This window comes from Suncus etruscus, chromosome 3 (genome assembly GCF_024139225.1).
Source record: "Suncus etruscus isolate mSunEtr1 chromosome 3, mSunEtr1.pri.cur, whole genome shotgun sequence".
Classification (NCBI taxonomy): Eukaryota; Metazoa; Chordata; class Mammalia; order Eulipotyphla; family Soricidae; genus Suncus; species Suncus etruscus.
In genome coordinates this window covers 22,455,439-22,478,786 of record NC_064850.1, presented here as the reverse complement: position 1 = coordinate 22,478,786, position 23,348 = coordinate 22,455,439, and the positions used below count along the sequence as shown (strand labels likewise).

The 23,348-nt window shown below is 40.9% G+C and overlaps 1 protein-coding gene across 4 annotated transcripts in view; it reads right to left on the bottom strand.

Moving 5' to 3' along the window:
* Positions 1 to 5,024: 5,024 nt before the first annotated feature.
* The window catches only part of LOC126004072 (neurexin-3-like), an 80,152-nt gene continuing 61,828 nt past the window's right edge, over positions 5,025 to 23,348 (bottom strand). For 2 of the 4 annotated variants that reach the window (XM_049770484.1, XM_049770485.1), the window contains exon 2: positions 5,025 to 6,471. In XM_049770484.1, coding sequence (XP_049626441.1) covers positions 5,048 to 5,812 — 765 coding nt within the window. In that variant the 5' untranslated portion in view covers positions 5,813 to 6,471 and the 3' untranslated portion in view covers positions 5,025 to 5,047. The remainder of the gene's footprint in view (positions 6,472 to 23,348) is intronic. The other 2 variants (XM_049770482.1, XM_049770483.1) reach the window with 1 other exon arrangement.

The following is a 23,348-nucleotide window of genomic DNA, read 5'->3' as shown; positions in this document are numbered from 1 at the left end:
GGTGGGGACATGATTGTGTGAACACAAGGGCCTTAACAGAAGATTCCTGCAGTGCAACTGAGGACACTTTAATGTCAGCATCTTGGGGAATGTTCAGGAATAAGCAGATCCTCTTGAAATCACATTTTTGTCTTCTGATATTTAGTAATGGAGTCCCAAAATTTTTTTTGTTTTTTGTTTTTGTTTTTGTTTTTGGGCCACAGCCGTTTGACGCTCAGGGGTTACTCCTGGCAAAGTGCTCAGAAATCGCCCGTGGCTTGGGGGGACCATATGGGACGCCGGGGGATCGAACCGTGGTTCGTTCCTTGGCTAGCGCTTGTAAGGAAGACCTTACCTCTAGCGCCACCTTCCCGGCCCCACAAATTTTCTGATAAAAATTGCAATTCACTTTTTGAGGGGCATATCCAGACCACATACTGGTGTTTAAGCGAAAAATTAGAGTAGGCTGAGTAGGATGTCAGTTTCACAAAGGAGGAAAGATGGGGACAGGAGACTGACTATTGGGTACACTACAATTGTGTTCATGCCACTATACCTCATTGGTTTTCCAATGCCCAAAAATTTAGTAGCTGACATTCAAGACATCCGAGACAACTGACCCAAGTGAGCAAGAAAAGAACAATGATCCCAGTCTTTTTTTTTTTTAATTTGTTATTCCCAAAAAATTATACCTATCTCATCTATAATTTAAAAACATGGATATACAAGCAACACCTGTGGTAAGTAGACCAATGCACTGCAAGTTGAGGAGAAATATCCCCACTCCCTTACCAAATCTCTCATTCCCTTACCCCCCACTCTCACTCCTGCAACTGACTGACTCCATGCTAAATGCAATTTATGGCATTGGATCCTGAAATGTGTGAACCTTATAAGACAATCAAGTCTTTGTGAGCAGAAGATTGTTCAGAAGTTCAATGCATTCACATGTATAACTAAGAATGGTTTTATTTCTTTTATTTTTAATAATAATATATTTATTTAAGCACCATGATTACAAACATGTTTGTAGTTGAGTTTTAGTCATAAAAAGTGCAATCTCCTTCACCAGTGCAGGAAGGTGGCAGGAAGGTTGCATTAATAAGAATGGTTTTAAAAGAAGCCAAGTCTAAACTCATTTTAGTTCATGACAGACTCTCAAAGACCCACCATGAGGTATTGCTTTGAAGGAAGCATAAATTACTTCTCTGCTGCCCAGTGAACCTTAAGGATGCTTATCATAGGAGATGAACTAGTCTACACTAGTAGCTTCTTCTGGGTTATTATCCAAGATGGGTTTGTATAACTGAATGTGGAGTATCACAGAAATTAATTTTAAAATAAATGTTATGATTTATTATCAGTAAATGTTTGATTTGTGTACCTACTTTATGTACCCAAATCACATAAAAGAAGTTCTGGGATTAAAAGAAGACTTTTATACAACAAGACTCTACACAACAAGCCAAATTAATGTACTGTGCTTTAACTTGACTATATTCCAAACCAGCTATTCATAATTTGAGAAGCATTTTGCATTAACTGTTCTTGCATTAACTTGGTTCTTCAAGACCATTGCTGAAAAAGAAAAAATTAAATGTTAACATTTAGACATCAAGTTTAAAGGTGAGCCCCCAAACCATATGCAAAACATAAGACTTCATATATAAACTAAGAACAAAACCATGTATCCTTCTCTCTCCATTAGGTTGAGAATCTTAGAGAGAGGATTTTCCATGCAGGCTTTTCAGTGTCTGTAGCCAGAACTAATGACTTTTCAAACCTTGAAAGAGCTATGTCCATTGTCTTTTATCCCCTAGTTTCAACTCTTCCACTGCAACAATGTTAGTGCCTACTGGATATCACCTAGCACATAAAGTAGATAATCTCTCTATACATTTGTCCTGGAGGAGAGACAGAACAAGAGAGAAGAGAGAGGAGAAAAAAGAGAGAGATCTTGAAGCTATCAAGGCACAGGACACTGAACTGGTCAAGCAAATTCTGATGCTGTTTGTGTGTTAGGAGTTAGTGGGTCACACAAAACCCCTGAGACAGGTCCTAGCCATGTGCATCTGAAGCTGCAGTAGTTGCCCCACCCCCTACCATCTATTCCTGCTTTTAGTCTGCTAAAACATGAACTACACAATGGATATGCTATATGGGAACACGTCCTCACACAATCAAATGGCAGGGTCCATTCTGCAAATTGGGACAATCAAATGCCTAGCTCACAGACTAATGGCTGTGAATTATCCCCCTGGCTTCAGATCTGTGAAGTGTGCAATTTAAAGTGGGAGAGGGGAGGGAATGGATGTATTGTTGCTATTGGATTCGTGAAATTATCTTTAGGAGAATGGGTAGACATTTGTTGAGACTATTTATCTTGTTTTATGCAGATTTGCTTGACACTTTGCAGCTGCTGTGATCCCCCTCCCTTAATATTTATTTATAGGTGAGATTTTCTACTTACTCTCAAAATTAACTATGAATATGTTCTTTTGTTGTTGTTATAGTTGTTGTTTGGGGGGGCCACACTCAGAGTTTCTCAGGGAATACTTCTGGCTTTTTACTCAGGAATCACTTCTGGCAGGCTTGGGGGACCATATGGAATGTCAGGTGGGCCCCATGCAAGGCAAGTGCCCTACCTGCTCTATTTTATCTCCAGTACCCAACTATGGTTATTTCCTAATAGCCTGCAATGCTTTTTAATGATTGATTGGACATGATGATAATTATAAAGATCAACAGGTTCCAAGTTATCAACAACATTATCTTGCCTTGATTTCAACATTTGCATGACTCTACTCTAAATCAAACAGATTTATAGTTATTCGAGAGGTTACTTCCTCTATGTAAGGAGCATAAAATGCACTTTGTATATTTGCCTTCTACAAGTAGAGAGATCAATCCAAAGCCAAGAGATGGTTTGCCCCATATTGAGAGAAACATTACAAATTGCTTACAATCTACTCAGGAGAAATTCTTCAGGAGACCACCCCCACCCCTACACACATAAAGAGACACATGCATGCGCACGCGCAAAGACAAATTGTATACATCTACAGTATAGAGACTCTTCCTGCAGGAAAATGCTGATCCAAACCTGCCCAGAGGAAATGAGTTCTTTTTAAACACACAAAAAAATGCAATCATGAATAATCAGCAAGTTAGCAACACTTGCAAACACCCTGGTCCCTAAAAAGGAAGAATGCCAGCTTTCAATGTAAGTTCTGCGAACAGAACTGATCCTCTGGGCAAAAGAGAAAACAAATAATCATGTCAGCGTCTTCAGGCAGAACTTTCTCCTAAGCCAAGAAGCTCTGTAAACAGTCAGCTCCAGAAGGCACCTGCTTGTGAGAAATGCTTCAGTAACCACATTCCACAATGACTTAGTGGCCTTGGCTCCTCTTTCTCACCCCATTTCCCCTGGGTTCAGTGAGGAGAAAAGACAGAAGCCAGGAAAAGAGGACATGTACTCAGGGATTTCTTTCCTGCAGTCCATCCACACAATGCAGACACAATGCCCCACACAGTAAAGAAAAGTAGCAACAGAGTCCAAGGAGCATCCTGCCCAGATACAACTTACAGATCATCTCCAGCAAGAGCCCCTGAAGGCTCCTAGTCTCCAGCACAAATCACCTGTGAAATAAACTGTTTTGATTAATTTTTGTTTTCAATAGTTTCTAGTAGTTCAATTTCATATCAACTGCTTGTTGATACTTTCGGATCATGAGACTATTCTTGGAAAATTTAAGGAATACCTGTTGACATTATTTTAAATGACAAATCCCAGGGCAATCCTGATAGATGGAATCCAGTGCTAAAATATTTCTCTGCCTCTACCCATTTGCGCTCCCTCAGTCCAGTACCAGTTGGTTTTCAATATTGGTCAGACATTGGAATCACTTAACAGCTATAAATATCTATATATATTCAGGGTAGGTTGTTCTCCTCAGGGACTTTGGACTACATTAGTCTGCACTGTAACCTGAGAAATAAATATATTTTTTGTTGTTGTTGTTATTATTATTATTATTATTTGGTTTGGGAGGGCCACTTGGAAGTGTTCAGGACTTACTCTTGTCTGTGTCAGGAGTCACTTCTGACTCAGGGTACTATGTGTGGTGCTGTGGATTAAATTGAGGTTGACTGCATGCAAAATAAGGACTCAACCTCTATACTATCTTTCTGACCCCTAACTTAAGAACCTGGGAGTGTTTTAACTCTGCCAGGTGATCCCAATGTACATCAAAGACTGAAAACTACTATTATGTCCAAAACTGTCCCAATGTCCTTCATGAAAAGCTCAGCACAGGATGCTGGCACAAGAATCTCTAGAAGAATTCAGGGCTCAACTCCAAAAGGGAGGGAGTAAATGGAACTTTCTTACCTCTCTCTCTTTCCAACCTTTTCACTCACATATTGCATGGTTAAGTCTCACACAATTTGTCACTTCAGGAGTTTCTCATCCAGAAATCTAGGTCATTCATTAGTCCAGACTCATAATTGTAAATACTTGTTAAGTGGAAGCTCAGGATACTTTCTCTCAGATCAAATCCCAAATTTTTCAGAATTGGGTGAACTAATGGGGGACAGGGAATACTTAAACACTTGGGCACAAATTCCCCCTCTTTTCTGGGAAGATTATGGGAGAAGGGACACAGCTGCAGGTTATTCATAATGCTTAACACTTTATATCTATTATGCTGGGGTAAAAAGGATAAGATGAGGGGTTCCCCTATCCATCTCCTAGGGTTTTAGACCCAGTTGCTCAGGAGTAACAAGACAGCCACTTTGTTCCTTTTAGTCTATTCCTTGTCTTAAGTTGGCCTTACTAGGCCAAGATCTGTTTGGGGAGATTGTCAACAAATTCCTTCATATTCTGTTTCCTCTAACCCTTGGAGTACAGTCAGATATTTGAATAGGAAGCCCCTGGTTGAACAGCCAGGATTCTCTTCCTGCTGGATTCTCCACTGAGATGAAAGGATTTCCAAGACAGGGACCTGATAGTCTGAATTGCAGCTAAAGCCATAGTCCAACTGTTTTCCAGTGGGGCTTTGGTACTCTCCTAACCCAGGGGTGCCTCTAGCAAGAGGGGGGAATGGGAAAGCACTGCCTTACCTTCTGAGCAGAGCTTGCCACCATAGCCAGTGGTGGAGCAGTCACAGGTAGGGTGGCCATCCAGGAGAAAGCAGATCCCCCCATTTTCACAGGGACGGTCACCACAGGGTCCCTCTGCATCCAGCTGGACACCCTGGCTCCCCAGAAGCCGAGGCTCCGTGTTGCCATACTTGAGATCCAGGATTAATCCCTTGAAGCCGGGCATGGCCTGTACTCCATCTAGGGTCAGAGCCGAAGGTCGGATGTCTGCAGGGACTCCACCGAGGAACAAGTCACTGACCACATCCATGTAGGGCCGCTGGAGCTTCAGCTCCCCAGACTGGCCCTCACCATCCAGCATCAGCATTGTCTGCAGGCGGTCACGGCTCACCATGAGGAAGTGCCAGCTGCTGTCATTCACCTGTTTGTTGGACATCACAGCCGTCTCAGCACAGTCCATGCTGAAACGGAGCTGCACACGGCCATCCACCAGGGACAGGCAGAGGAAGTCGCAGACGCCACCATCATCCAGATAGAGGAGCAGGCCCGTGGAGACGTTGGTCTTGAACTGGAAGCTCAGATCACTCCGTGTGCTCGCATCCCAGCGGAGATAACGGGCCCACTGGTTGGGGAGGCCCATGAACTCGAGGCCCAGGCATAGCCCCAGTAGGGACCCCAGCAGAAAGCTCACCTTCAAGGTGAAGAACATCGAGGGGGCGGTGAAACTCATCATGGCAGCCCAAACAAGGAACAGCAAGGAACAGCCAACAGCTGGGATGGGTGAGAGAATAGGATTCCCCACTGGGCAGTGACAAGGAGCAGTGAGGAGGAGGAGAGTGGTGGAGGGGACAGGGGCAGAGAGGAAAGAGGCAGGCACAAATCCTTAAGAGGCTGAGGATGGGGAGATGAACAAGATGGGATTAGAAGGAATTCAACCCAGAGGCAGGGGGTGGGGGCAGAAGGGAGATAGAGAACACGCAGGAGGGGAGCAGAGGGGTCTGTCTCCAAGAAAAAGATCTCAGCTATCCATGCGGATCCGGAGGCCTTGATTCAAGGAGGAGAAGGTGCAGGATAGAAGCCTTCGGCAATGCACTTTGCCTGTCAGGTCCCCCCAGTCCCCAGCCAGGAAGGCTAGGGAGGGGACTGAGAGGACAATGCCTCAAGAGAAGGAGCGGTGAGGAGAGCCAGGTGAAAGGTAGCAGCAGGCCAAGGGCTGGTCCTGAAGGTCTTTCTCCTAGCAGCCAGGCACAGAAGAAAGGGGGGCAGCCAAGAACTGAGTGCTCAGACGGAGAAGGCTCCAGGGCAGAACAAAAGCTGATTCAGGCTTCATGGTGTGGGCCAGAGACAGTCCTGCCCATAACCTGCCTCCAAGGACTCCAAAGAGAAGTTCTGCTAAAAGAAATGGGGAGAACAAAAAAGAGAAGATTAGGGTTGTGTCATTGATTCCCAACTAGTGATAAGGAGCTAAGGGTGAACCAGACTGTCCTCATAATCCCCACAGCCTTTGAGACTCCCAATAAGGAGGAGACACCAAGATTCTTCTTGAGCCCTCATAGAAGTCCTAGATTCACTCATTTGTTCTATAGGCAAAAGTTGAATGATGAAGCTGGGGAGATAGGATAAGGATTAAGGACTCCAGTTTGACCCCTGGCATCACACACACACACATACACACACATACACACACACACACACACACACACACACACTGCCCTGAGCATTGTTTGTTATTACCAAGAGCTGTCCCAGGTCCCTGAGCACTCATTCACCCCAAATTTGAATGCCCTCATACATCCTATCAGCACCATTTTTTATAATTATATGACAGGGTTACAGAGAAAAACAGTTTATTTTTATGTTAACTGCTAATGTTTTATATACTCATGCATATAAATTTTACCTATTGAACTTGAAGGGGTAAATAAAAAGGAGTAAATAAAAAGAGGCAAATGAGGTAACTGAGGCTGGGGACTGGGTCTCTGGAATACTAGTATAGAGGTGATATATATATATGTATATGTATTTATAAATCACAAAGTTACAAACACTGCAGGCATGAGACTCAAATAATAATAACCAAACTTAAAATTGTGCCCATCAGAAATGCAAGTTAGGAATATTGGTGGAAGGAAGTTGATGTAGGTGGTGGGATTAGTACTATAATGTATCCCTAAAACTATTATCAAAGGCTTTTTGATCACAGTGACTTAAAAAATTTAAAAGTACTATGAAATAATCAAAATAATAATTTTTACTTATTTACGAAGGAAAAGACATGGAACTTGGGTTTATTTTCCTCTCCAACTTTTGTCAATAACAATCCAATACTTGGATATGAGTAGCCTAAGTCTCACCTTTAAATTTTTGAAAAATAGTTTTTCAATCAGCAAATAATAGAAGATAAATAATAACAAAATTTGTCATATTAGGAGAAATGTTTTCTAGATAAAAATGTTCTTAAAGGACCAGAACAATAGTACATCAGGTAGGGTGCTTGCCTTGCACGTAGCTGACCTGGGTTTGATCCCCTATGCACTGTGGGTGTACCTATTTAAGACCCTAGACCCACCCACTTCTGGGAGGGGTCTGGGAAATGTGGGTGTACCTATTTAAGACCCTAGACCCACCCACTTCTGGGAGGGGTCTTGGGAACCGGATAGTAGGTGTAACCTTACCTGCTAGACCCTCCCATTCCTGGGAGGGGTCTGGGAAATGTTATATAAGGCTTGGACCAAGGGAATTCGGCCCTTTTGGCTTTTTGCCTTTTGGCTTTTTGCCCCTTTTGGCTCTTTGCCCGTTCTGCGCTGCTGGGCGCTCTGGCTTTTGGGTTTCTGTGTTCTGGTCTTTGACCAGCATGGAGCCCAAAGGGAAGATGGCTGAAAGGAGTTTAGATGCAGGGCCAAGAATAACTAGTGCTTAAAAGGTTATGAGATAGGCCACACACATGTGGTGAATAGGGCATGAATAAAGTTAATGCTTCCTGAAGCCTGCCTGTGAGTGAGTCTTGATTACGCCGATCACCTGGGCCTGGAACGCGCCAGCTGGATGGGGGATGAAGCCACGTGGCTGGGGCCTAAGCACAAAGGCCTCCATCCATCGCCATCCAGCCCCATCGTTAATTATTTCATGCAACAATGCACTATGTGATACCATGAACCCATCAGGAGTGATCTCTGAATACAGAATCAGGAGTAAGTTCTGAACACTGCCAGGTGTGCTCTCCAAAAGTTGAGACTTTAAGAAAAAAAAGAGGCAGGTAAAAGTGGGGGTGGGTGAAAAAATGGGAACACTGGTGGCAGAAAATGTGCACTAGTGATGGGTGATATACATTCTATGAAACTCAATCATTAATTTTATAACCATAGTGCTTAAAGTACTTATATAAATTATATTAAAAAGGGCCCAGAGATATAGCACAGCAGAAGCATAGCAAGTATTTGCCTTTTCATGTGGCCGATCAAGGACAGAACCGGGTTCAATTTCTGGCATCCCATATGGGCCCCTAGTTGCCAGGAGTGATTTCTGAACACACAACCAGAAGTAACCCCTGAGCGCAGTTGGGTGTGGCCCACCCAAAAAACAAAAAAATATATATTAAAAAGTTTTACTCATTTCTTATAATAGAGAAGTTTGAGCAAATTTCTTAATTGTTTTGATCTTCTGCTACCTGATTTATAAACTTGAGCAAATAATCTCTCTCCCTATGGAGAAAGAAAATATTAAATGAGATCATGTATGGAACTAGTCCAGTACATACATGCATATACATATACACACAGTAGGTGATCAATAAACACTAGGTTTCTTCATCCCTTCATCCCTTCTTCCCAAATAGGAAAGGAAAAGATATTGTGTATCTATATATTTTTGTTTTTATCTTGATTGTTTTTGAATCACCCTCTGTGGTGCTCAAGGTTTACTTCTGACTCTGTGCTCAGTAATCACTCTTGACAGGGTTGAGAGAACCAGATGGGGTTCCAAGGATGGAAACTGAGCTGAGTACAAAACAAGTGCTCCATCTACTGTACTATTGTTTTGACCCCTGACTTTGCACGTCTTAGTGTCTGCATGTCTGTTGAAGGGTGGCAGCATATAAAAAAATTTAACTGGATTGCTACCATCTTGATAGCTTGAAATAATCTATGCTAGAAACACAGCTGAAAATGGGCAGACATCATAAATCAGACTCTTTGGGAATAAGATTTTAGAAAAGTCTGGAAAGAGGATGAGAATATTAGCTCAGCAAATATATGAGAAAAGTATTCTAGAAGCACTAGTCATTGCAAAGACCTTGAGGCCAGATAATTCTTATATATTTGGAGAACAATATGCAGTTCAATGCTGTCAGAATATAGGAATAAGACAGGAAGACAGAAAGGAACAATCAGAAGCCAAGTGCTGAGACTTGACCCATCTCTAAGAATATGACCACTGCATGCAGCAAGGCTATGCTAACCAAGTCAAAAGGCTACATTCAGGCACCTTGTCCAGAAATGGGAGCTCCCTCAAGCCTAACAATCACCATGGTTATATATTTACAAAATTCATATTGCTATAAAGGAGTTACTTTGGTCAAATATGCTCAAAGGATAATGGTTTTTTGGTCCCTTGGATCTTATTTAGAAGCATGGAGAAAAATATGGTGTGAGGAGAAGAAATAACCTTTAAAGGAGGTTTTATTTTTTTTGGAGTTCTCACTGGATATTTTATTTGACACTTCTTTTTGTACTGTTGTGGTGTTTCACCTTCTTTTTCCCTTCATCTCTCAAACCTAGGATGAGAGCCTCTAGAAGGACTCCACCCATTTTTGGAGTATTTGATTGTTTTCCCCGGTTTATTACTTTTCTCTTCTTCAAACAAAACCACATAACTTGAACTATCTAGTCCCACCTCCCAATTAGAGGGGGAACTAAGGAAGGCACCAAGACCAAACAGATGTAAGACCACTAAGTAGTAAGCTAGGCACAGAGGGGACCACTCATTATAGCAGCCCCGGGGGTGAGGGAAGAGGATATGGGAAGTAGGACGGAAACGGAGGTGGAGGGAGGACAATTCGGTGATGGGAATTCCCCTGATTTTATGTTAATATGTACCTAAAATATTATTATCAATGATATGTAAGCCATTATGATTAAAATAAAAATTATATTAAAAAAGGAGGGTTCCTAAACTTGAAATGATTGATAAGCTAAAAATGTAAAAATCAAATGACACATATTGGTGCCATATTGTAAGCCCAAGAGGTTTGAGAAACTGATTTCTCAGGGACACTATCCTGGCCTCTGAGTAAAGGAGCATCCAAAGAGATTATCTCTCTAATTCTGGAATTCTAAGTTTAGACCAAAGAGACCATCCTAAGAATATGACCACTACATGCAGCAAGGCTATGCTAACCAAGTCAAAAGGCTACATTCAGGCACCTTGTCCAGAAATGGGAGCTCCTTCACACCGAACAATCACCATGCTTATATATTTACATAATTCAGATTGCTATAGAGGAGTTACTTTGGTGAAATATGCTCAAAGGATAATGGTTTCTTGGTCCCTTCCATTTAGTGATGGATCTTATTTAGAAGCATGGAGAAAAATATGGTGTGAGGAGAAGAAATAATCTTTAAAGGAGGGATCCCAAACTTGGAATGATTGATGAGCTAAAAATGTAAAAATCAAATGACACATATTGGTGCCTTATTGTAAATCTCTCCAATTCTAGAATTGCAAGTTTAGACCAAAGAGTCCAGTGATGGACTGCCTTAGGTGGCTAATGCCCCATGAGTTCCTCATTTAATGGGAGGAATGAACACTGGGAAAGAGGGCCTGGTATTATGAATGAATGAGGAAAGGGGAGATTATTTTTCTTCAGAGATCAATTTCTGACAGTTGCTACATGGGCAGTCCAGAAATATTCATGCTGATTTAGACATTTGGGACTCTGAACATCATTTACGGGATTAACTAAATGAGGCTACTTGTTCAATTCAACCTGTTCATTGAACTCCAATTCATTCCAGCCAGTGTTGGGTCGCAGTAGAATAAGTCACTGTTTTTGCCTCCAAGACCATCACTAATAGGAGACAGATGGACTTTAGAAATCCCAAGGCCTGGCATATGCAAGACTCTGAGTTCAATCCATGGCATGTATGTCCTCTAAGCACTGTCAGGATGGTTCCAGAGACTCCCATACTTCACTGATTCCAGGCTCTAAAATCATAGTCCCATGATACTTAGTGGAGCATCTCTGGCACCCTGAGTCTCTGGGTGCTACACTAAAGGTGACCTTGATAAAAAAAATTATATTTTACAGACATCAGTCTCTGTGAGGAAACTCCAGGCTCTGGAAATTCTTTGAGGTATCTTTGCTACTTTACCAGGATAGCTGTCCCACAGGACCTTAGCATTGAGTAGAGATGCAAAAATCACAGATGACAATATCAAAACAGGGTCAGAGAGAGCTCAGAGACCAGCTGCACACGCCTTTCATGTGGAGGCTGTGAGTTTGACCCCTGGCACCACATGGCCTCCCCAAACACCAGATGTGGTAACTCCTGGGAACTTTAGATGTGGCCTAGTAATCCCACATTGCTGGACCATAGAAACTGTGAATTTAGACCCAAGTATTTAGACCCAAAGGGATTGGGAACCAAAATAAAAACAAAAAGTCACTAACTATTCCATAAGTAGCCTCTCTGCTACCCTGATTTACTCAATGAAAGCAACTTTGAGCCACTAAATTTCTCAGGATGCCAACCTTGGATGATCCCAAAGAGTTTGCAAAACCGCACCAAGGAAAATTCATAAGTTCAGAACTAAGCTGCCCAGAAAGTCTCCCTGTAAGAGGATCATGAGAATTTACCCAGCCTACTTATACCGTTTTACTCTATACTTCCTGATGAACATCTCCTGCTATATTTGCAGACCTGCCCCACAGTACAGTCTGGCATTGAAGAGAGCAATGTTCCCCTAACTGCAGACTTGGAGATGGAAAAAGCTGATGGAGAAAACCTTCTTTCTCACTGGTGCTGGGCAGAATCTCATTTCAGGATTAACGACATCAGAATTGGGTTTATTTAGACTTAACACCCTTCAGTCAGCTCACAATCTCACATAAAGCTCTTCCATTTCTTTCTGAGAACGTCCACATTCTTGAGGTATCTAAAAAACCGTCAACATATGCCCGAACTATGGATGACCTTACTTTATCTCAGGTTTCCAGCCCATATCTTCAGGCATTACTGCCTGAGCCCTCTTCAGCCCTCTAGTGGGACTTTATGATGGAATAAATGAAAGCCAGGGGACCCTCCACTCACCCCCAGGCCAGCTAACTTCTACCTTCTGAGGCATCAAGCCCAGTGTCAATAGTTTGCTCCTGAGCCCGCTAGGAGATCCAGGGCAGCTCTAAACACTGCTTATCTGTTGTGTGGGAATCCAGGGGAAACTGAGTGACATTATCTAATTGCCAGCTAATTTGCATAATTGTTGAAAGGCACAATTTTTATGTGGGGTTAACATCCTTGCAAATGTCTCATAATCTGGCTGCCTAGGAGGCAGGGGTGCTATACATTCTCTGGCATAGGCTGGTTATTTGGATCATAAGAGCTGACAGTCTTAAGATCTCTACCTACTCCCCATAATTCCTCTATTTCCCTAAAATTGTCAGGGCCTCCATATATGAGTTTAGAACCAAAAGGGATGTGGGAAGGTGAAATGGTGACTCTCTGTATACCCTGCCTTTGCTAATATGTCACAGTTCCCAGACCGTGTTGCCAACTTCTCCTCTGGAACATTCCCTGTATCCCTGTTACCCATCATCTAGACCAGAACATTCCTCTAAAGGTTCTACTAAGTTTTACTTGCCTTCTTCTTTCACATTATCCCTTAATCTCCTTAAAAGGAAAATTATTCTCAGCACTAACTCTGAGTTCGAATCCTTCTGTAGGGTTCATCCTCATCTCAGATTCTAAGATCCACTTTAATTGGGATATTCCAATCTCCTATCACAGTGATTCCATGTGCTTGATCACCAAAATCTGGTCTAACAAGTCTGAAAGTATTGCTAGAATTCCTAAGGAGAGAACCCTCTCTTCTTAGCATATGGTTTAAGCTATTATGACGAAGTCCAGAGTTGATGACAAGCACTGTTGTCACCATTTGAGGTAATACCATCTAAAAACTTAGACAACAAACCCATGGAGCTGAGAGATAAGTAAAGAGAGATTCTCAGAGAAGTATAAGCAGCTGATCCATTAAGTTCAACTTTCCTGATCTCTGGGACTTTGATGATAAAACAACAATAGATTTGAGTTGAGCTGTTTTGTGACAAAGACTCTTGATTCTTACTAAAAGATTTTTAAAGCCATTGTCCACCAAAGATCTACAGAAATTCCCATTTCATATAGACATTCATACCTGGCAAAACGCCCTGAGAACTAAAATACAGGAGGGCCATCTGGCTCAATCTTCCACCAACACCATATTCCCAGGTACAGAACCATGCCCTTAGGTAAAGGCACAAAAGGTAGGCATGATTCTTTTTTTGCATGCTTTGAAGGGAAAGGTTTATTCCAAAAATAGGCTCTGATATTTCTCTCAGGAAAATCTACCCAACCTGACACTACCCCTTTCCACACCTCAGGTACTCAGATACCTTCATCAATAGCAAAAGCTCAACTCAGGCAATGAGGAAAGTCAGTGAATTCTCTCTGGAATATGAAAGGAGTTTCATGTGGTGCCTAAGGCCATGGCCATCAGGCAGATGTGAAACAGATCCAGACTCATTTCTGTAGCTATTTAGACCATTCTCTGAGCCTTTGTTTATATATATATTTTTTTTTGTTTATATATATATATATATATATATATATATATATATATATATATATATAAACCCACCTGGGAATATTACCTTTTTTTCATAGAGAGTTTTTCACTTTAAGTTTGAAAGTATTTGGAGACAAAATTGCTCTTGGGAAATTGCATGATAATTTCTACTCAAGGTGATAGCCTTTTTGCCTTGTAAAGCCACAATTCCCCTCCTAGGTTTATAGCAACAGAAACGCAGAAATGCGTCCAGCAAGAGAATTTTCACGGAAACATTATTAGATAACCTTAATAGAGTGGGTAAATAAACTGTATTCTATGTATGTAAAATGCCATAGAGCATTGAGAATGACTGATCTTCATCTCAAGACAGAAATCTGAATGAGTATCCAAGATACCATTTATTTATGTGTTCCATTACATCAGATACAAAAATAGCAAAATAATTCTTTGCTATTAAATATGGAGTAGACGTTACCCTTTGGGGAGTTAATGACTGGAAGATAGCAAAAAAATAGTTTGGTTCTTTATTTTCTCTAAATAGGAATCTATTAAAAATTAAATGTCCCAGTGAATTAGATGGTTTAAGACTATACTAGCAGTGCCCAGAGTGAAAAGCAGTACCAGGAATCAAATCAAAGTCTCATCCATGAGTAGTATGTGCTTTATCACTTTGATAGAGTTTATTCTATCAAGGAAACTTGAAGAGTTGTTTCTTCATCCCAGTGCTACAGTAGTGTGCTGGGTTTGTGAATATGTATTGATTAGGTTTATGTAATGTACATATTTTCCCTGTCTCTTATGTTTCAGTAAAAACTAAGCTCCTACTTCCTAGAATATAATACTATAAATCTATTGTTTTCAGATAATCTAAGCATATTTTAGGGAATTATTATTGATTTATGCTAATAGGTCAGAACCCCCAACTTAAAATTCCCAAGTCAAAACTCATCTCTCACTCAGGAAGGCATGGATATCAACAAGTCTCTCACATCCTTCTCTTTTCAGATTATCTCAGTATACTTTCTTTCACAACCTTTTTATATATAAGAATACTAACCATCCCGCCACCTCTTCCAATGCTAAAACTTGCTACACTGCTTCTCATGTTATGCTTTCCTGCCTCACACTCTTTTCATGAAAACAGACTCCAAGAACTTAATCTTTCAAGTGGGTGTTTAGAAAAGTATATTTCAAATGTATATTGTATTAAAAGGGGAATGGTGATAAACAAAAGAAAGAGGAAATTTTTTTATCTTAAACTATAATGTCTTTCTTTTTGCTTTTTGCTTTTTGGATCACACCCGGCGGTGCTCAGGGGTTACTTCTGGCTGTCTGCTCAGAAATAGCTCCTGGCAGGCATGGGGGACCATATGGGACACCAGGATTCGAACCAACCACCTTTGGTCCTGGATCGGCTGCTTGCAAGGCAAACGCCGCTGTGCTATCTCTCCGGGCCCCTTTTTGCTTTTAAGCTAAGTTTTCATTCCTTTTCTGTGAAGAATACCAAGCTATCTGTACAGAGATATACAGGATTTAAAGTATTTAGAAACTGATGTCTATCTTTGAAGAAAATTTCTCAGTGTAAAAGAAATGTAAAGTGACTAGAACTGAGACAACTTGTCACTGACTAAAGAAGAGCACTCAGTAATGAGTCCATTGTATATATGCACACACACACATGCACACAAACAATAAGTCCTCACTTAACATCGTGATAGATTTTTAGAAACTGATTTTAAGTGGCAGGTAATAAAATCAGATTTTGAAATAAAGTGGCCTCATTCAGCATTGACTGGAATTCTTATTTCTCCTCAATGTCATAATAAAACAGCATTGAAGATTGCTATAGATACACATAGGTATGTTAGCAAGTTCATGTAGAGTATATGTTTTGTGGCTACAAAATACAATTAGATTGTATTAATAAAAATATAGGAGCTGGCAGGGTCGGAGATTTAGCATAGCAGTAAGGTGTTTGCCTTGCATGCAGAAAAACAGTGGTTCAAATCCCGGCACCCCAGGGGCGATTTCTGAGCGTAGAACCAGGAGTAATCCCTGAGTGCTGCCAAGTGTGACCCAAAACAAAACAAAACAAAACCCCCCCCAAAAAAACACAAAAAGCACAAAAAAACAAACAAACAAAAAAAAAACCAAAACTATATATAGGAGCTGGAGAGATAGCATGGAGGTAAGGTGTGTTTGCCTTGCATGCAGAAGGTCGGTGGTTCAAATCCTGACATCCACAATTTCTGAGCCTAGAGCCAGAAATAACCCCTGAGCGCTGCCGGGTGTGACCCAAAATCTAAATAAATAAATAAAAATAAAAATAAAAGAGATAATTTTTTGTCAATGCCATTTATATTTTATGAATGGATTTTTTTTTGGTTTTTCAGGCCACACCCATTTGATGCTCAGGGGTTACTCCTGGCTAAGCGCTCAGAAATTGCCCCTGGCTTGGGGGGACCATATGGGACGCCTGGGGATAGAACCGGGGTCGCGATCTTTCCTTGGCTAGAGCTTGCAAAGCAAACACCTTACCTCTAGCGCCACCTCGCCAGTACCAAACTCTTTTTTTTTTTTCTTGGATTTTGGGTCACACCCCGAAGCGCTCTGGCTCTATGCTCAGAAATTGCCCCTGGCAGGCATGGGGGACCATATGGGATGCCTGGATTCGAACCACCGTCCTCCTGCATGGAAGGCAAACGCCTTACCTCCATGCTATCTCGCCGGCCCCTCCATGACTGGATTTTTATTATTGTCCCTGGCCTTTGAAAGAGTTTAAGGGTGATAAATTAAAATTAATGTTTTTGTTAACATTTTGAAAACTCTGGAGCATTTATGCCACAGATATTAAGAAAAAATATTTGCTCAAACCCTGCATGTATTTCTGTGCAGTAAAGAGGAAAGATATCGCCTATATATATAAGAAGACAAAGATGAGAAGCAGGCACTGCTCAGTGTGTGCACATGGTGCTAATGGTCAGATATCAAAGAACACTGATGTTAAGGTGCCTCTTTCACAGAGATTAAACCTTTGGAGTCAGACCTCCTGAGCTTAAATTCCAGACCCATCATTTGCTCCTTGGGTGATGTTAGATATGTTACTTACCCTTTCTGTGTCTCCTTGCCTCATTTATCAAGTGAAGTTAGCAATAATGAATTACCACTTTAGGACACTAAATTCAAAGTAAGATCTTAGCTCAGATAAACACAAAGTAAATATTAGTCACATTGCTATTTCTATGATTAATAATAACCATATTATTAATGGCAACCAATAGTAAATATTTCCAGGTAGCAATATTCATCCTGGTAGCATAACTGATAGGGGTATATCACTTAGCATAGTGGGGTGGGGAGAGAATAAGCAGAATAGATGGACATTTTTTAAACTTCATCATAATACAACAGATAAAAGATGAGTTCTTTATTCAGGAAAGCTTGGGAAACACCAGGGTGTTTGGACTTACAGAGGCAACATGACGCACCAAAGGTGCATTCCAACAGTGGATAGGAACCTATGAGCTTCTATAACTTTTACAGGGAGAATTCTGTCTAGAGAATGAAGGTTCTGAGGGAAAAAAATTATGTCTGATTTTTCAGACAAACCTTCAAGTGACATTAGGTAACCTGTCACTGAAGATACCCCAGAAGATATGTAATCTCTCTGGAATTGTATGTCCATATATTGAGATCAATAGAGTCCAAAGAAATAGGACATAACTCTAATTTTAGAGATGGTCAGGGAGGACTTTCAAGAAACTTATAGGGAAAGTAGAATAGAGTAGGACAATAGAATAGAGCAACCTACTGAACTATGAGTCAAAACACATTTTGATTTTTATCACTAGCTAAATAACCTGGTGGTAAATGCTATGATATATACAATTCTTAGTTTTTCTATTGTAAACTCAAGAGAGCAGTGAATATATTTTCTGGGAATTTGTGAACAACAACAACAAAATAAATCTACATTATAAGGAACAATGCCATTGTCCTAAAGTAAATCATGATGTTCCCAACCTACTATATCTACTCCATTCCCAAGGAATCCCTGAATCTTCTCATGGGGTAAAAGCCAACAACAAACTTTTAGCCACATCCACAGTGCTCAGATTTTGCAAGATGCTGACCAGCTCCCCAACATCCCTGGAGAAAGCCCAGGACCTAAGCATATATGAATATTCACCATTCAGCCTCCTGCCTTCTCCCAGCCAGCGGGCCTCCACAGTCCAGAGTTCCAAGCTATGGGTTGGGAAACCATCTGGCTGCTGGGAGAGTTAATAATTTATAATGAAGATAATCACCCTTCAAGATCGTCGCCTCATGGGACCATTAAAAGGGATTCAATTGAGAGCCAGTGAGTTCTTTACAAGAGAGGACAGAAAGGAGGGAGGGAGAGAAGGGCTACAGGAGAGAGGGGGTAAAGAAGAAATAGGAGTAAAAAGGGAGGGGGGAAATCAAGTAGGTGCCTTTCCAATCTTCCCCCTAAAAGAGATAGGGAGAGGGAAATTATTCAGTCCAAGGAGACAATCTTATCCAGCCTGCACAGTACCAGCCCAGCAAGAGTGCAATTTATGGGTCTTTTCTACTAACCAACTCTCTCTACACAAAGAGAGAAAAAAAATCAAACACATATAAGAGATGGGGAGAGAGAGGCAGACAAGTGAAAATAAGCCTGCCCAGCAATCACGTCTGGGGTGCAGAGATGGCTCTTTCTGTTCTCTTTCCAGGACACAGTAAGGCCCCCACTGTGCTAATTATTCCCATTACTAGACAAAGTCTCCATTAACGAAGCAAGTGATGCCAGAACTGGCAAGTAACAGAAAGGACTGGCAGACTGAACAGGCTTGAGCTGTGTGGACTGAGACCTGGCAGTTCTCGCCTTTACACAGGCAAATTCTAGCCTGAATTGTCCCTTGGGTGAGGTATAACAAGCAGGTGTGAGGTGCAGGCCATGCTTTCTGCAGCAGAGTTTGAGGCAGAGAGTAGGGCAAAGAAAAGCAAAAATGGGGGACCAGGTATGTCTGGCTGTGCCATTACCAGGAATTATTATAAAGGGGTTAAATGTTGGGTTGGGCATCTAAGACACGCAAAGGGCAGCTCCAGCTAGATTTTGGAGACAGAACTAGATTTTTATCCTATCTACACTGCTTGGAAGTTATGCAACCCTTGGCAACTAATCTCTCTGGACCTCTGCATTCCTATCTGTAAAATAGGATAAGCAATATATTGATCCTTGAATGACAGAAGAATTAGGGGTTACAGTACTCCAGTATAAAAAGTCTATACCTACTTGTTGGTCTTTTAGCCAGATATTTCCTCCAACAACTCCAATCACTGAATTGCAAAAAAAGTTCATATGTGGGGGCCAGAGCAGTGGCACAGAAGTAGGGCATTTGCCTTGCATGCGGCTGACCCAGGATGGAGGAGGAGGAGGAGGAGGAGTAAGGAGGAGGAGGAGGAGGAGAAGGAGGAGGAGAAGAAGAAGAAGAAGAAGAAGAAGAAGAAGAAGAAGAAAGAGGAGGAGGAGAAGGAGAAGAAGTAAAAGAAGAAGGAGGAGGAGAAGGAGAAGATGAAGAAGAGAAGAAGAGAAAAAGAAGAAGGAGGAGGTGGAGGAGAAGAAGGAGGAGGAGGAGGAGAAGAAGAAGTAGAAGAAGTAAGAGAAGAAGAAAAAGAAGTAGAAGTAGAAGAAGAAGAAGAAAGAAGAAGAAGAAAGAAGAAGAAGAAGAAGAAGAAGAAGAAGAAGAAGAAGAAGAAGAAGAAGAAGAAGAAGAAGAAAGAAGAAGAAGAAGAAGAAGAAGAAGAAGAAGAAGAAGAAGAAGAAGAAGAAGAAGAAGAAGAAGAAAGAAGAAGAAGAAGAAAGAAGAAGAAGAAGAGAAGAAGAAGGAAGAGGAAGAAGAAGGAAGAAGAAGAAGAAGAAGAAGAAGAAGAAGAAGAAGAAGAAGAAGAAGAAGAAGAAGAAGAAGAAGAAGAAGAAGAAAGAAGAAGAAGAAGAAGAAGAAGAAGAAGAAGAAGAAGAAGAAGAAGAAGAAGAAGAAGAAGAAGAAGAAGAAGAAGAAGAAGAAGAAGAAGAAGAAGAAAGTTCATAAGAGGGCCTATGTTATTAAAATTCACCTGGACTAGACCTTCAGATTTAGACTGTTGTAAGGATTTAGTGGGAAAAGGTAAGCAAAGCTCTAGGCAGAGAGAGATTAGCTATAGTCAGTATCTTATACATGTTAGCTAGTCCTGTCATCACACTGCTATTTCTTGTCATCACACTGCTTTTATTTATGTGGATAAATACTATTCGCATCAAGATTTTCATGCTTCTCATAATGTTCAGTATTTTGGTACTAATATCCCAAATTCTCAACCTTCCCTATTTCTATATCCTTACCCAGACATTTCCACCTAATAATGCTACTGTGTCCAAATCTTGTTAGCATACTCAAGGATTGCTTTGGCTGAATAAGACATCAGCAAACATTCTACAAGTAAAAGCTGCAAAGTGGTTTCATCTTTTCTTCCATATTTTGCTCCATTGCCATGAGAACATAAGCCAGACCACCTCCTGGATGAGACACCATAGCAGAGGATGAATTGTTTCCCATTATTCTCACCAAAGCTTAAGTTCTATAAAGTTCTATAATTCAAATCCTAAAACAGGTAGGGAAAGTTCAAGTTCTTAACACCTAATTTATTATGAGCATTTAACAAAGAACCTCATAGGAATTCTATGAACCCCATAATATAATCCAAAATACCTGCTTTTAGTACAACTATCTATTCATCAGAAAGAAACAAAATCGGTAGAGCCCTGTGCTACGTAATTTGCCAAGTCAGTGAATCAGCATAGCTTCCTTGCACTGTGAGCTGAGAATGTAAAGTAGGCAGCATGGAAACCATCATTTATAACATGCATGGAGCAAACAAGACACATGAAAAAATTAACTTATAAGTCACTAATACATAAAGTACTTCAAAGTCTATAAAAATATGCTTTTCTTTATAGCAACAAGTAAGGAGTGACATAAGAGAAGCCTAAACTTGGTAACTATATATGCTTATTTCTTGACCACCCATAATCATTTCCCCCTGCACCTGAAAAAATAGACTGACCCAAAACATGTGACCATATCCTATCCAGGGAGATAATCTGATGAACTCCATCTTTATTGTCTTGATAGAACTGCTTGATTTTCAGAATTCCCATTTCCATATTTTATTATTATATCTGGCCCTTCTGAACTCAGACCATATATGTACACAATTTATGTTTTTAGAAGATTATCCTAGATGTCTCAAATCCACTTTGCTATTAAAAGTACCATACATAGGGCTAGGACAAAGCTTGGACAGGCAATAATCAAGCAAAGTAGAAACTAACAGGTCTGGCCAATCCTTAAACCTGAGCACCTACTTCCAATATCACCCGGACAGAGGATAAATATCCATTGGGTGATTTGAAAAGCATACATAACCATCATGAACACATAACCATATGAGCACATCAACAACACCAAATGCAAGTGTGCCAGTGTGCCTATGAAAATAGGATGAGAATAACCTCCAGAAGATGCTTTACTATCAATTCTGGTTTATTAAATTTAGTTTAAACCCACATTACCCCTTGTGTGCTCCTTTGTAAATTCATTCAAGAATATGTTCCCAAAACAGCAATAAAGAAGGGGGGAAAGCCATCATGAAAATGAAATTGAATGTAATAGGTAGGATGCATTCGAGGTACATGCCTAGCCTGGGTTCAATACCCAGTTCTAGATACTCTCCTAAGCATCACCAGCTTTGGAGATCTCTGAACTTCACTGGGGTGGTCTGAGTGGTCCTTGGCACTGCAAGACTTTAGACGCATCATATTCTCAGTTCCTAGCACTGACCACAAGTCTTGTTAACTGAATATTGGGAGTCATAAACTCTAGGTCCACTGAACACCACTTGGAAATTCCCCTCCCAAAAAATTAAAGTCCTTCATGTTCAAATATTAGAGACATTACTACTGATTAAGTTCCAATGTTAACATTTCTATGTGGAATTCTAACTCCCAATATTGGTTTGAGGAACAGGATCCCTGCAAGGATTATGACATACAAGAAAACCCTCACATTTGTGATTAGTGCCTTGTAGGTAAAGACATCACAGATATTTGTTTTTCCTCTTTCTGCTCTCAACCTTTCTCATGAAACAAATATAACCATCAGCCAGTGAGGAATCGGGTCCTCACCAAAGACCAAATCTTCAGGTCTCTCTAAGTGAGGCTTACCAGCCTCCCAAACTAGAAAGAGATGATTGTTTAAGCCAATCATGTGTTTGCACAGCAGCCAGGGCTGACAAATACAGACATCAAAGTGTTCTCTCCTTTTACTAGATCTGTGCTGAATCTAATTCTGGTTGAGTTCCCCCCCCCCCACTTTTGTAGTTGGGTAAACTGAGGCTTTAACAATTTTTACACATCTTTTTGCATTGTTAGCTACTATTCCCTACAACACACATCTGGCAAGAACTATGTCCCACACATTTATAAAAGCTTTGGACACTTGTATACCTGCATAACATTCAAGAAGCTCTCAACTTATGTATTGATTGATATGAACAAAACTATTTGGAAATCTTTTTGAAAGGAGGGTAAATACACACAAAAATTATTTTATATAATTTATTCAGCTATTCATTCACTTATCCACTAAAAATATTTATTATGTTGGTTGTGTATGTCCAGCAATGGAGACAGAGCACTGATTAGGACAGACTCAAACTTTGCTGCTTTATTCTTAATATATTACTAGCTCCATGAGGGAGTAACAATCAAAAACATTCAAAAGGTAGAAGCTCTGCGAAAAGATAAAGTCTAGGTTTGAGGTGTTCCACCCCCATCCATCTTTCTCCTTAGAGACTCTCTTTCCAAGGATGGATGTTATTTCTATTACTGTATCTCTATTAAAAGTTTCCTTCCCACACCCACCCTCATGCTTCCTTATTTGTAGTGCAAAAAGGAAAAAAGTCCCAACACCCTGTCAGAGTAAAAGCAATTGTGAAATCCCAAGTATAGTATAAAGCTGTGAGCACCTCTCCCAGGAAACTTCTTCCTGCCTTCTTCAGCAAGTCAGAAAGAGCCAGCAAAGCCCCATTCAAGGCAATGTGCTTTGCAGCATCTTCACCTTATCATGATGTTCCCAAAATGTTTATCTTGAATCAGCCCAAGTTCTTCTAACCCAGATGTGTCTGTTGTCTGTCAGTGTGTGAGTGTATCTGTGTTTGTTGTTTCCACCCTGCTGAATAGCCAAACTGAATAGCCAACTGTCTCCCTGTGCCTTATTTGCTTTGTTTGATTTGGTTTGGTTTTGGGGGGCCACACCCAGTGACAATCAGGGGTTACTCCTGGCTATGCTCTCAGAAATTGTTCCTGGCTTGGGGACCCTATGGGACGCCGGGGATGGAACTGTGATCCT